The 14,537-nt window shown below is 37.0% G+C and overlaps 1 protein-coding gene across 2 annotated transcripts in view; it reads right to left on the bottom strand.

The window, feature by feature from the left end:
- Window positions 1-14,537, bottom strand: part of PRIM2 (DNA primase subunit 2) — a 388,757-nt gene that overhangs the window by 238,959 nt on the left and 135,261 nt on the right. For both annotated transcript variants that reach the window (XM_025382480.1, XM_025382479.1), the window contains exon 7: window positions 12,430-12,567. In XM_025382480.1, coding sequence (XP_025238265.1) covers window positions 12,430-12,567 — 138 coding nt within the window. The remainder of the gene's footprint in view (window positions 1-12,429; window positions 12,568-14,537) is intronic.

The raw sequence follows: 14,537 nt of genomic DNA, 5'->3' as shown, positions 1-14,537 counted from the left end.
ACTTAGGAATATACCTAACCAAGGAGTCGAAAGACCTCTACAAGGAAAACTGCAAAACACTGTTGAAAGAAATCATAGATCACACAAACAAATGGAAACACATCCCATGCTCATGTAGGGGTAGAATCAATATTGTGAAAATGACCATACTGCCAAAAGCAACCTATAAATTCAATGCAATCCCATCAAAATACCACCATCATTCTTCACAGAATTAGAAAAAACAATTCTAAAATTCATATGGAACCAAAAAGAGCCCACATAGACAAAGCAAGGTTAAGCAAAAAGAACAAATCTGGAGGCATCACACTACCTGATTTCAAACTATACTATAAGGCCATAGTCACAAAAACAGCATGGTACCGGTATAAAAACAGGCACATAGACCAAAGGAACAGAATAGAGACTCCAAAAATAAACCCAAATACTTAACAGCCAACTGATCTTCAACAAATCAAGCAAAAACATAAAGTGGGGAAAAGCTGCCCTTTTCAACAAATGGTGCTGAGATAATTGGCTAGCCACATGCAAGAGAATGAAACTGGACCCTCATCTTTTGCCTTATGCAAAAATCAATTGATGATGGATTCAGGACTTAAACCTAAGACATGAAACTATAAAAATTCTAGAAGATAACATTGGGAAAACCCTTTTAGACACTGGCTTAGGCAAGGATTTCATGACCAAGAACCCAAAAGCAAATGCAATAAAAACAAAGACAAATAACTGGGACCTACTTAAACTAAAGAGCTCTTGCACAGCAAAACGAACAGTCAGTAGAGTAAACAACCCACAGAGTGGGAGAAAATCTTCACAATCTATACGTCTGACAAAGGACTAGTATACAGAATTTGTCTACAACAAACTCAAATCAGTAAGAAAAAAAAACAATTCCATCAAAAAGTGGGCTAAGGATGTGAATAGACAATTCTCAAAAGAAGATATACAAATGGCCAACAAACCTATGAAAAAATGCTCAACATCACTAATGATCAGGGAAATGCAAACTAAAACCACATTGCAATACCACCTTACTCCTGCAAGAATAGCCATGATCAAAATCAAAAAACAGTAGATGTTGGCATGGATGTGGTGAAGAGGGAACACTTCTACACTGCTGGTGGGAGTGTAAACTAGTACAGCCACTATGGAAAACAGTGTGGAGATTCCTTAAAGAACTAAAAGTAGAACTGCCATTTAATCCAGCAATCCCACTGCTGGGTATCTATCTACCAGAGGAAAAGAAGTCATTATTCGAAAAAGATATTTGTACATGCATGTTTATAGCAGCACAACTGACAATTGCAAAATCATGGAACCAATCCAAATGCCCATCAATCTATGAATGGATAAAGAAACTGTGGTATGTATGTATGTATGTATGTGTATACATATATGATACTATGTAACCATAAAAAGGAATAATTAACAGCATTTACAGTGACCTGGATGAGAGACTATTATTCTAAGTAAAGTAACTCAGGAATGGAAAACCAAACATCATATGTTCTCACTGATACGTGGGAGTTATGCTATGAGAATGTAAGGCATAAGAATGATACAATGGACAAGAAATAAAAGACTACAAATACGGTGTAGCGTATACTGCTCAGGTGATGGGTGCACCAAAAATCTCACAAATTACCACCAAAGAACTTACTCATGTAACCAAATACAACCCGCACAAACTTATGGAAAAATTAAAATAAAAATAAATAAAATTAGGATATCCACTTTAAAAATATGAATATTTTCCTTCTCCCTCTCTAGGCTATTAGTGGCCCTTCTATTTCATGAAAACTGTGACTGTCTTTATCAGTTCTATGTTCCTTTTTATTTGAGACCTAATTTTTCACTGGTTTTGGATTTAGCAAAGAATTTTGATATTTGATGCATTTTTGGCCATTGCAAAACTTTTTAGAATCAGATGGATTAATAAACTACAAATATAACGTAAATGCTAAGAATAAAGGAGAATAAAGTTACTATTCAGCTATTATTAATCAAAAAAAAAAAAAAAAAGAAATGAAGGGCAGGCATCCAAATAGGAAGACAGGAAATCAAACTATCCCTGTTTGCAGATGACGTAATTTTATATCTAGAAAATTCCACAGTCTCAGTCCAAAAGTTCCTTCAGCTGATAAACAACTTCAGCAAAGTTTCAGGATACAAAATCGATGAACGAAAATCACTAGCATTCCTATATACCAACAACAGCCAAGCCGAGAGCCAAATCAAAAAGGCAATCCCGTTCACAATTGCCACAAAAAGAATAAAATACCTAGGAATATAGCTAACCAGGGAGGTGAAAGATCGCTACAATAAGAATTACAAAATACTGTTCAAAGAAATCAGAGATACACAAATAAATGGAAAACTATTCCATGCTCATGGACAGGAAGAATCAATATCATTAAAATGGTCATACTGCCCAATGCAATTTATATAATTCAATCCTATTCCTATCAAACTACCAATGACATTCATCACAGAACTAACTAAATAAATAAATAAAAACTATTTTAAAGTTCATATGGAACTAAAAAAGAGCCTGATATTCATTGCCAAGGCAATCCTAAGCAGAAAGAACAAAGCTTGAGGCATCACACTACCAATTTCAAACTATAGTACAGGATACAGTAACCAAAACAGCATGGTACAGGTACAAAAACAAGCACACAGACCAATGGAACAGAATAGAGAGCCCAGCAATAAGGCCACACACCTACAACCATATGATCTTCAACAAAGCTGACAAAAACAAGCAATGGGGAAATGGTGCTGGGATAACTGGCTAGCCATATGCAGAAGACTGAAGCTGGACTTTTCCTTATACCATATATAAAAATCAACTCAAAATGGATTAAAGACTTAAATATAAAACCCAAAGCAAAGAAAACCCTGGAAGACAACTTAGGCAATACCATCCGGACACAGGAATGGGCAAAGATTTCATGATGAAGACACCAAAAGCAAAAAAAAAAAAAAAAAAAGATGGGATCTAATTAAAATTAACAGCTTCTGCACAGAAAAAGAAACTATCAACAGAGGACACAGACAACCCACAGAATGGGAGAAAATACTTGCAAACTATGCATCTGACAAAGGTCTAATATTCAACATCTACAAGGAATTTAAATATACAAGAGGTAAACAACCCCATTAAAAAGCGGGCAAAGGACATGAACAGACACTTCTCTAAAGAGGACATACATGTGGCCAAGAAGCATATGAACAAAAGTTCAATATTAATGATCATTAGAGAAATGCAAATCAAAACTACAATGAGATACCATCTCATACCAGTCAGAATGGCTATTACTAAAAAGTCAAAAAATAACAGATGCTGAAGAAGTTGCGAACTTATACACTGTTGGAGGGAGTGTAAATTAGTTAACCAATGTGGAAAGCGGTACAGTGATTACTCAAAGAGCTAAAAGCAGAACTATAATTCAACCCCGCAATCCCATTACTGGGTATATACCCAGAGGAATATAAATCATTCTACCATCAAGACATGTGTACACTAATGTACACTGCAGCACTATTCACAATAGCAAAGACACGGAATCAACCTAATTGTCCTTCAGTGACAGACTAGATAAAGAAAGTGTGGTACACATATATTATGGAATACTATGTAACCATAAAAAATAATGAGATCATGTCTTTTGTGGGAACATGGATGGATGGAGCTGGAGGCTAATAACTAGCAAACTAACTCAGGAACAGAAAACCAAATACCGCATGTTCTCACTTAGTGGGAGCTAAATGATGAGAACTCTTGAACACGCAGAAGGAACAACAGACACTGGGGTTTACCTGAGGGTGGAGGTTGGGAGGAAGGAGAGGAGCAGAATAGGTAACTATTGGGTACTGAGTTTAATACCTGAGTGATCAAATGACCTGTACAACAAGCTCCCATGACATGAGTTTACCTATGTAACAAACCTTCACATGGACCCCCAAACCTAAAAGTTAAAAAAAAAAGAAATGTGTGTTGAATAGACAACAGATTGTAAACCGCATCTCAGAAAAAGTTTAACAAACCAGTATCTCACAAATAGAACAACAATCAAGTTCAGCTGAGCAACCTCAGTCAACAAACCTGTCCAACTAGAAAGGGCATATGTTTATTTTTCCCCAAAAAATGATTTTTTTTTCTGTTATTGGGTTGGCGCAAAAGTAATTGCAGTTTTTGCCATTAAAAGTAAAGACAAAAACCACAATTACTTTTACACCATCCTAATAGTCTCATGGCTTTCAATTGCAACATTTTGTTTCCTACTGATCAGAAGCAAGAGAGAACAAATGAAATGGTGCCTGACAGTAAGGGTGGAGGTGAAAGTATGTTATCCACTACTTGCATATTGACGGGTTCACTGCAGCACTGACTAGTTCAGTGACCACTTTAAAATGGCATTAAATAATCAGTATATATAAAAAGACATGTTAACCAGAACCCAAGACATCAGCTAGTTGTACACAAATAGTAAGAAAACTCCTATATGGGCCAGGCGCGGTGGTTCATGCCTGTAATCCCAGCACTTTGGGAGGCCGAGGTGGGCGAATCATGAGGTCAGGAGATCGAGACCATCCTGGTTACCCGTCTCTACTACAAATACAAAAAAAATAGCCGGGCGCAGTGGTGGGCGTCTGTAGTCCTAGCTACTTGGGAGGCTGAGGCAGGAGAATGGCATGAACCTGGGAGGCGGAGCTTGCAGTGAGCCGGGATCACGCCACTGCACTCCAGCCTAGGTGACAGAGCGAGATTCCATCTCAAAAAACAAAAAAAGAAAACTCCTATATGATTCCCAACTAAGTAACCATTCAAGAAAATTAATTATATTTAATCACAGTTTAAGGAAGAAAATTGAACACTACTTTTTAAAAGAGGATACAAGATTTAAGAGGATTCCAAACTCTTTAGAAATAAAAATTACCTGATCAAGTGCCTACAAAGCATATTTTTCCAAATCAACAAACACTTAGTGAGCCACAGACCCAACTGGTACTTTTTAAATGTGAAAAAGGAAATCCTTTTCAAACAAAGAAAATCCTTGCTTTTTTCTGTGACTCCAAGTAAGAACCACTTACCTGCCTGTCAATTACCTTCCTGGGAACTTCTCAAAGTCCTTTTTTCTATATCTAAATAAGATGTGTATAAATACATTTTCTGGAAGTCTGGTTTCATTAATGTTTTACCAGTACCCTCTAAGGATAAGTCTCACAAATAGAAAGTGAAATTAAGGCCAGGCATGGTGACTCATGCCTGTAATTCCAGAACTTTGGGAGGCTCAGGTGGAAGGATCACTTAAGCACAGGAATTCTAGACCAACCCAGGCAACACAGGGAAACCCCCAACTCTACATTAAACTTTTATTAATAAAACTTAGCCAGGCATGTTGGCACAGGCCTGTGGTCCCAGCTACTCAGGAGGCTAAGGCAGGAGGACTGCCTGAGCCTGGGAGGTCAAGGCCACAGTGAGTTGTAATTGCAGCACTGCACTGCAGCCTGGGTGACAGAGTAGAGACCCTGTCTAAAAATAAAAAATAAAAATAAATAGTCACACTGTGTGAGGAAAAAGAGATTTTTGCCTCAAAGAAATCCAGCTCCAATTTAAGGATCTGCCCGATTTTCCAACAACAAAGAAAGTATGTTCTCTGCTTAATGATATCAGGTGGAGGTGTACGGAAACCAAGCTCTGCTGTGGGCTCCCTCTCTTCTCCACTGACATCCCACACTCTTCCTGGAGTCTCATGGCTTCACATTCTCCTCCCCAAAAATTTAGACACTCAAATCCAACTTCAAACTTGCCATCTCCATTTGTGTAACCAATAAGAACCTTCTACTTAACATGGTCAGAATAGAACTCTTTATTTTTTTTTATGTATTTTTCTCAGAGTCTTCTACATCTTGGCAAAGGCATCACCCCCTAATAAATTATTCAAGCCAAAATTCTAGGCAGTGTAATACAGTGGTCAAGAACATAGACCTTGATGCCAGACTGTATGGATTCAAATCCTGCTTCTGCTCCTCACTACCTGTACGAAGATACTCCAAGCCTCAGAGAGTGATAATGGTACCTGCCTTATAGGGTTTACTATAAAGACTAAATGCATTAATTCATATAAAGCATTTACAACAGCACTTGGCAAATATTAAATTTTCACTACGCTTAAGCTCTCATTATCATTATGTTGATTCTTCTTTCTCTCACAACCAATCCACCACGTTAATAATACTTCAAAAACTAACTGAAATCCACTGACTTCTCTCAGTCACATCACCACAACCAATCCATTTCAAGTCACTATCTAGATTAATGTGAAAACTTCCAGACTAGTCCTCCCGCTTCCATTCCTTTTTTATCCTCCAAAATGGTTTTCAAGCAGCAGCCACAGTCATCTATTTTAAACATCAATCAGAACATATCACTCACTTATTCAAAATCATCCAATGTCTTTCCACTATATTAGGCTAAAAAAAAATCAAACTCTTTACCCTGGGACTCTACCTCAAAGTCTCACAGAGTCCTACACCTAGCCACTGCAGCCTTATTTGGTAGCGCTCTACCGTAGCTCACTATGCTCTAGCTACACTGGTCTTTCTGATTCTTAAAAAAAGGCCAAGATTCCTCCCTTTTGGGGCCTTTGCATTAGTGACGTTTCCTGTCTGGAATGCAGTTCCCTCTATATTTGTTCAGCTGGCTCCCTCATGTCATTTACAATATTGTTATTGTTTATTTCTTCAATAATTGTCTATCTCCCACTAGAATATAAGCTTTGTAAGAGAAGAAATCTCATCTCATTTGTTAAGTAGTGTACCTCTAGTACCCAAAACTATGCATGGATAAACAAATAAAAAGTTATTTAAAAATAAACCATTAAATAAAAGAACTGGCTATAGCTTCCAAAATTGCCATATGAAGCAAAAAAAATCTATCTTCCCTCATTCTTTTCCCTAACTGGTTATCAATCTATTGAATCATAGCTCCAAATTCACCCCTTGTGCCTGCTCTGTGACTGGACCTTAATATACTTACCTTTGAAAATTTTATCAGAGTTTGAAGACCTAAATCACCTGGTTATACAACTCTTGACAAAGGCACAGTTACCATCAAAAGACCCTAAGAATTACAATCAGAAAACCTAAGATCAAGTCAGGGCTCCAGCAATTATTAGCCAACATAATCTTGGACAAATTACTTTGGCCTCTCTGCACTGCATTTTCCTCATCCATATAATGCACATTATAACCCCTTTCTGTCTCAGTGACTTATAGTGGGATCAACAGCATATATAAACAGTAAACTGAACAAAAGGAAGTTTACATCATTATTTGGTATCTGTCAGTTCAATACAATTTTACTGAGCACTAACCCTATGTGCCACATGCTACACTTGAGAAAAATTTGAATTAAGAGAAATCCCTCATTCTCAAAGAACTTACATTTTAATTGAGGAGGAAAACACATAATGAGAATAATTTCACTGTAATTTGGTCATGTGCAGAATGCTGTAGGAACACAAAGGAGATACACTTAGCACAATCTTGGGACTTAAGGGAAGGTTCTGAGAGGAAGTGGGGCCACAGAGTTCCTAACAAAGGAAAAAGTAATGTCAAATTTTTATCAGTCCTAAACCATGTTCAAAAGCTAGATAGTTATATTATAAAAGTCATATGATCATAGGTTAAGAATAAGCTTTCAGATATCACCTGGGGTAAAACTCTTATCAATTTACAACTTCCCCCAGAACCATTTATTTCATCTTCTACCACTCATCAAAATACCTTTCAAAAAATCTACTTTAGGGTACTTTTTCTTATCATACAAGAATATTTCCATTTATAAAGCTGAAATTTTTCAATTACATACTCCAAGGTCAAAACCTTCCTCAATGGAAAGGACAGTAATAAAGAGACCATAGCAATAGGTTTAGATTTCTACTTCGCCACAGCCCTAAATGAAACTCCTTCGCTTCCCCCCTGCTCCTTTCCACAGCTGTCAGGACAGGCTCCCAGGCAACAACTCCCACCACTCTTCTACATAAGAAAAAGTGCTCTCTGGACCTCCTCTCAACCAGGCTCAGCCCTGAACCACCCAGGAGAAAGCAAGTCACTATCTATCTTCTATTAAATCCAAGACACCAAGGCCAGAATTCTCCACAGCCCACCCCCACCCGTAATCAAGACAAATCCTTTTCTTTCTTTCTTTTTTTTTTTTTTTTTGGAGACAGGGTCTCACTCTGCTACCTAAGTTGAGGTGCAGTGGCATCATTATAGCTCATTGCAGCCTTGATCTCCCAGCCTCAAGTGATCCTCCCATTTCAGCCTCCCAGGTAGCTGGGACTAACAGGCGCATGCCAGCACACCTGGCTAGTTTTTGTTGTTGTTGTTTTTAGTAGAGATGGATTCTCACTATGTTGCCCAGGCTGGTCTCAAACTCCTGAGCTCAAGCAATCCTCTCGCCTCTGCCTCCCAAAGGACTAGGGTTACAGGTGTGAGCCACCCCACTCAGCCAGAATAAATCCATTTAAAGTAAATCTAAATTCATTAAAGCTGTACACAGATATACTCAATACCCTACAATTCCATTCCTAAACACATAACCAACAGAAATATGTTTTCCAAAATATGTGCTACGATGTTCACAGCAGCAGTATTTGTGATAACCAAAAAAAAAAAGCCAAATGCCTATTAAAGAGAATAGATAAATTTTGATAAAGCCAATCAGAATTGGGCTGAATCAAAATTATGTAATCTGACAGAATGCAATGAAAAGAACATAGTATAACTTCTGTAACAGTACTGCTTAAAATGTCTAACTTGAATCTAAATTGGCAGAAACACCAGATAAACCCAAACTGAGAGATACAAAATAACTGCTGATAATCTTCAAAAGTAACAAAGTCCATGAAAATCTAAGAGAAACTAAGAATCTGTCGCAGACTGAAGGAGACTAAAGAGACGTGACAACTAAATAACAAATGTGAATTAAAATTGCGTGTGGGATGTGATTGAGACAACTGGTGAAACCTCAATGGGGTCTGAGGGTTAGACGGTAGTAACTTATCAACATTAATTTTCTTATTTTGATGTTGAATTGTGGTTATGCAGGAAAATGTTCTGTATGAAGGAAATAAACACTAACAAGTATTGGGGGTGACAAGGCATCAGGGTGGGAACTCATTCTCAAATGATTTAAAGAAAAAGTTGCTATTTTCTACTTAATTTTCTGTAAGTCTGTGATATTTCAAAGTTTTTTAAAGTATTAATTTTTTTAAAAAGTATGCTTGGAGCAGGAAGAATGAGTAGAAAGAAGTAAAGAAGAATGGAATTAAAAGTTCATAAATACTATATTTCTTATCAACGAGGTACAAAGCATAGGTGCAGCTGGCTGAAAATGAATTTACTACAAACTTAAGAACCCAAGTTTTGTCTTTTCTCTCAGTATAGATCCCTCACTTCTACCCAGAAAGTAGAAAAAAATTGTAAAATTTCGCAAAAATCTGCCACATACCCTTCTTTCTACACTGGAATATCGGGATGATAAATCACAAATATACATGGAATATCTTGACTTATCTAAAATAAAAATGTGTGGCAAATGTACAACTTTTTAAAGTTGCTTTCAAGGCAAATTTATAAAATAAACAGTCAAAACTTATTAAAAATGTATTTAAGCTTTGCAGTACACAAAATCAGAAGTAGCTTTAAAACCCCAAAAGTAAAAGAATTTCAGATTCATTTTCATAGTTAGATTATTAGGCACTGGGCAGCTTGGCTTGAATAGAAATTACAAAGTGAAAAACTTTGTACATTTAATTCATATTAAGTGTCTTTTCTAGGTAGTAGAAAATTGTTGTCTGCCTCCCCATCATCATTCTCCCCTCTCCCCATTCCTAACAATTATCCATTTTTGTTTGGGATATTGTGGTTCCAGGAACACACTGACTCTCAGCTCCCATGATCCCCCATCTAAACGGGCAGACATACCCTTTAAACCACAATAACTGCTTTAGTGATAGACATGTGATATGGATTAAACTCTGTCCCAAAAAAAATCGTATGTTGAGGTACTAACCTCCAGTACCTCAGAATGTGACCTTATTTAGAAATAGGATTGTTGCAGATGTACTTAGTTACAATGAGGTCACATTGGAGTTGAGAGGTGACTGATATCCTCAGAAAAATGATATTCCAATATGACTGATACCCTTAGAAAAAGCAGAAATTTGGGACATGCAGGGTGAATGCCGTGTGAAGACTGGAGTTATGTTGCCACAAGTCAAAGAACTACCAGAAACCAGAAGAGAGATGTGGAATAGATCTTTCCCCAGCACCTTCAGAGGAAGCATGGCCATGCCAATACCTTGATTTCAAACTTCTGCCCCGGGACAAAGCAACTCTTTTAGATAGTATGCTATACAGAAATAAAGCCTGATCCCATGGTAACTATTTTTGCAACCATCAGAAAGCCAGACTGAGGATAAGGCATACACATAAGGGTAAAGATACATTCAGAGAAAGGGATGAAACATTCAGCAAGCTATGTCTGAAGTCCATACTATGGCTAGACTTCTCAATTTTATGAGCTAGTAGATTATATTTACTGGTTAATGTAGCACAGGCTATTAACTGCAACTGGAAAAGAAAATACTAATGCAGACATTGATCTAGTTACCAGGATGCTTTCTGCTACTAGAGAAAGAGAATTCCACTCAAATACGAGTTCCTAAGTTAGTGCCTTTAAAAATGAAAACTTCATTATCCCATGTAATAAAAAGTTTGGTGGTTCCAGAATAGGTTAATTTAGCAACTCAATGACCGCAACAAGGACTCAGATTCTTTCCATCTTTCTACATGTCTATGCAGCAAATCGGGTTGTCCCAAAGGTACCTGCCTCATCTCTGGATGGCTGCAGCTGTTCCAGGCATCACATTCAGTTACAACAATATCCGGAGGGGGTAAAAAAGACTGCTTCATCCCACATGCCTTTCTTTCTTTTCTTTTTTTTTTTTTTTAGCAAGAAAAACTTTTTTCAGAAGTCCCCAAAGAACTCATACTTTTTAGCCACAATTACAATGTCACAGGCATAAATCAAAGATTTGGTAAGAAGGAAATGACTATGATCAGCTTAAAAGTAGTACTAACATGCCAGAAGTTTTCTGAAATGTATGGTGATATTTTTGGTTGTCATGGAGACTGGGGGCCATCACCAGCATTTAATAGATGACAGCTAAGACTGTCCAATATCCTGGAAAATATTTGTCTATTTCACACAAAGAAATGTGGTCTAAAATGTCAACAGAGAGAAAATGGGTGAATAAAAGAGCAATGGCCAAACAGTAGACAAACATCAGTGTCTTCCACAGAGTTTCACAGTGGTGAAAGACACTATTCTTAGTTATAACTAGAATATAATCTAGGGTAGTGACAGACAAGTAAAGAAAAAATTTAAAAGCATCAACTTTAATGAGGATAAAGAAAAAACAGGATTAGGAATGGAGAAAGAATATTAACAGTTACTAAGTATCTGTTATGCTAGGTGTTCTCATAAATTCCTTCATTTAATAAACACAGAGTTAATATTTTAGTCTTCCCAAATGCTGACATAGCTAAAGTATACATATTTAGGTAACCCCAGAGAATCAATAAAAATTTATTTATATCAGAAAATATTAAATTTTTAACTCAGAAGGAAAGCTTGGCATATGCTTACACTATGATCAGTGTAGTTTAAAGCAGCCATGTCACACAACTTTGAGGTCTTCTTCTGCATCAGGTACAAAAAAAGTATTAAAAACTAGACTCAGATTAAGAGACAACAACTGTAAAATATCTGTTTTACATATAAAAATGTATATAGTTTTAAGATATGACCACTTAAGAGTCACACTTCCAACAAACTACTTAAAAATCACTGATCATGTCATTTGTTCAACACAGCTACCTCCAAATTCACCCAGTACGGAGCTATCCATTGCAGCACTAGCATATCACTGTGTTAGTATTTAAGATTTTCTTCTATACTGTCTTCTACTGATACCAAATACTAATTCAGAACAGAAATCTAGGAGTTATATCTAGCACAGGCCACATTAATTGTTAAGAGCCATATATGAAGTCTATTTCTAAGGAAAAAAGACATGACCATGAAGAAACTCACAGAGGTTACTGACAAAATTAATCACTCAGCATTGGTATTAGTAGGATCAAGAAAAAAACTTAAAAACCAACTATGAGTAGTAACAAATAAAAACCTAGGAGTTTTGGGATTAATAGTACAATATCGTAAGTAACCTGAATATCATTTTATGAAAACTGAATTAACTTATTTCCTAGAGAAACACAGAACAAAACTACCAAGGGTATATAACTGAAAGTGTGAACATGTCAAATATGGAAATAAAGTAAAGTACTTACTGCCAAAGCCTTGGACAGTTTGGCTCTAAATTCATTCAGGATGATTGCCACAATGTCCTTAAGTGGTACGTAAGCAAAGCCATCTTCCAAATAGACTTTCCTTCCTCGAAACAAATCCAGAGCATCAGCAAAAGGGATCTGAATTAAGAGTGAAACAAGGAAAATAAGTCAGCACCTGTCATTAAGAAATCCTCCTAAGTCTTCATATGTATAAAGTATAAACAAAGAAATTCATTAGTCCTAGCAGAGCCAAAAGAGTAACAAAATGATTAATTTATCCTCCTTAAAACTCAACAGCACTAGCAAAGAGTGGCAGTACAAAAATATGTTCGTTTCAGAGTTATGTTTTGAAAAATAGTAACACTAAAAGGCCAAGTTGGAATACTTTCTTTTATTCCTTAACCTCTGAATTTACAAAACATAATCCCCAGGATTTCAAACTCTTAACTCAAGACTTCTACACATGTTGCATTCACCTCACATACCCCACACTGTATTCTGCATCAGAGAGAATCCTAATTTGTAAACAACATATTCAGTGCTGAAAATTACTTGTAAGTAAAGTAATTCCAGTTTCTTCATCTATGTTTCCATTCTCACTCCAGAGAAATATATTGAGAAAGCTAATCTCAATACTAAGAAATGGAAATAATAATAAGCATTCGGTTTTGCTATTAAAATAAGCATTTGCCCCAAGTATTTATTTTTTAAAATCTTAGATTTTTAAACCCCATGAACAATCCTAAAATTCTGAAATGAGCAAAGTATGATATTAGTAAACTGTAAAAATCATTCTTACTCTCCAATAGTTTTTCTTTTTTAAAAAAACGAGGTTAAAAAAGTAGGTGAAAAATGACTCCCAAATTGCCTATTCATTCAAGTTTTAAGGAAGAAAAATAAATGCATACAATTTTCTGTATATCCAACGACATCGCACACTATAAACAGATCATGTGTTTTTTAACAACTTTCAATTAATTTACCGATTTCTACAACTACAACACAGTCCCTGCCCTCATGGGCACACATGGAAAGTCAAACAGCCCTACAGGATAGAACTGTGTGATACTGCACCAAATAGGTAGCTTACATAGGACATATTAGAGGAGCAGGTAAGAGGGTTTACTGCAATAATATAGAGAAGAAACATGAGTTCTAGTCCAAGCTCTGATACTGACTAGACTTATTTGGTGAATTTAATGAATGCCTCTAAATCTCAGCAGCCAGATCTGTAAAACTGAGAGAGGGGAGGAAGAGATAGGCTAACTGACCCTTAGGGATTCTTTAGCCATAATATTCCATGATTCTAGCTTATTAAGGTGGTCACAGAGGAAATAAAAATGCCCAAGTAGAAGCAAAAGATGATGTGAAGGCAGACTAACTGGAAATGTGTGGTGTAAGAGAAATAAATATTGATCCCCACACTCTAAGCTTAAAAGGCTGACTGAATGATGGCCCAACAGTCGAAACAAAGAAGCTGGAATGGGGCAGGATTTTAAACTACTGGCACTCACTCATAATAATTAGCACATTCTTTTCAAAGGAAATTGTGGGGTTACGGTTATCAAATTGTAAAATGAATTTAAACTCATCCCTCTTCCCCTTCTGGAAGGGTTCATGTGAAGTAGTTATCTACACTGAGTGGGGAGGGGAAACGGAGGTGGCCCAGCACTGGATGATGGAATCTGAGTAGGTTAAGGAGGGCATTCCCATAGGAAAAAAGTAGGCTTACAATGTCAGAGCTCACTGGAATGCCAGAGACCATGAGGCAAGACACCACGATGTCAGAGGCCAAGAGAAGCAAAAGGGGCTTCCACGCAAGGCAGCAATCCAAACAGAGCGTTGGGCCAAATGGGTGATGAGGGTTTCCGGGCAGGGGACAGCCCAGTGCAGGGTGTAAGGACCCAAACAATGCGAGGAGGGTTTCCTTTAGGAAAACAGCCTGTAGGGGGAGGTCAGGGCCCAAGCAGGGTTGGGAATGCGTCTGTGGAAGGAGACAGCCCAGCAGAGAACACTGGCACACCATTAGTGCAATGAGGACAGTATCTGTGCAAGAGACGCAATAGCTGTGGTGATGAGAGGCTATAAAAATGGATTAATTAAATATG

This window comes from Theropithecus gelada, chromosome 4 (assembly GCF_003255815.1).
Source record: "Theropithecus gelada isolate Dixy chromosome 4, Tgel_1.0, whole genome shotgun sequence".
In the NCBI taxonomy this organism is placed as follows: Eukaryota; Metazoa; Chordata; class Mammalia; order Primates; family Cercopithecidae; genus Theropithecus; species Theropithecus gelada.
The sequence above is the reverse complement of the archived record's forward strand: the minus strand, read 5'-3'. Positions and strand labels throughout refer to the sequence as shown.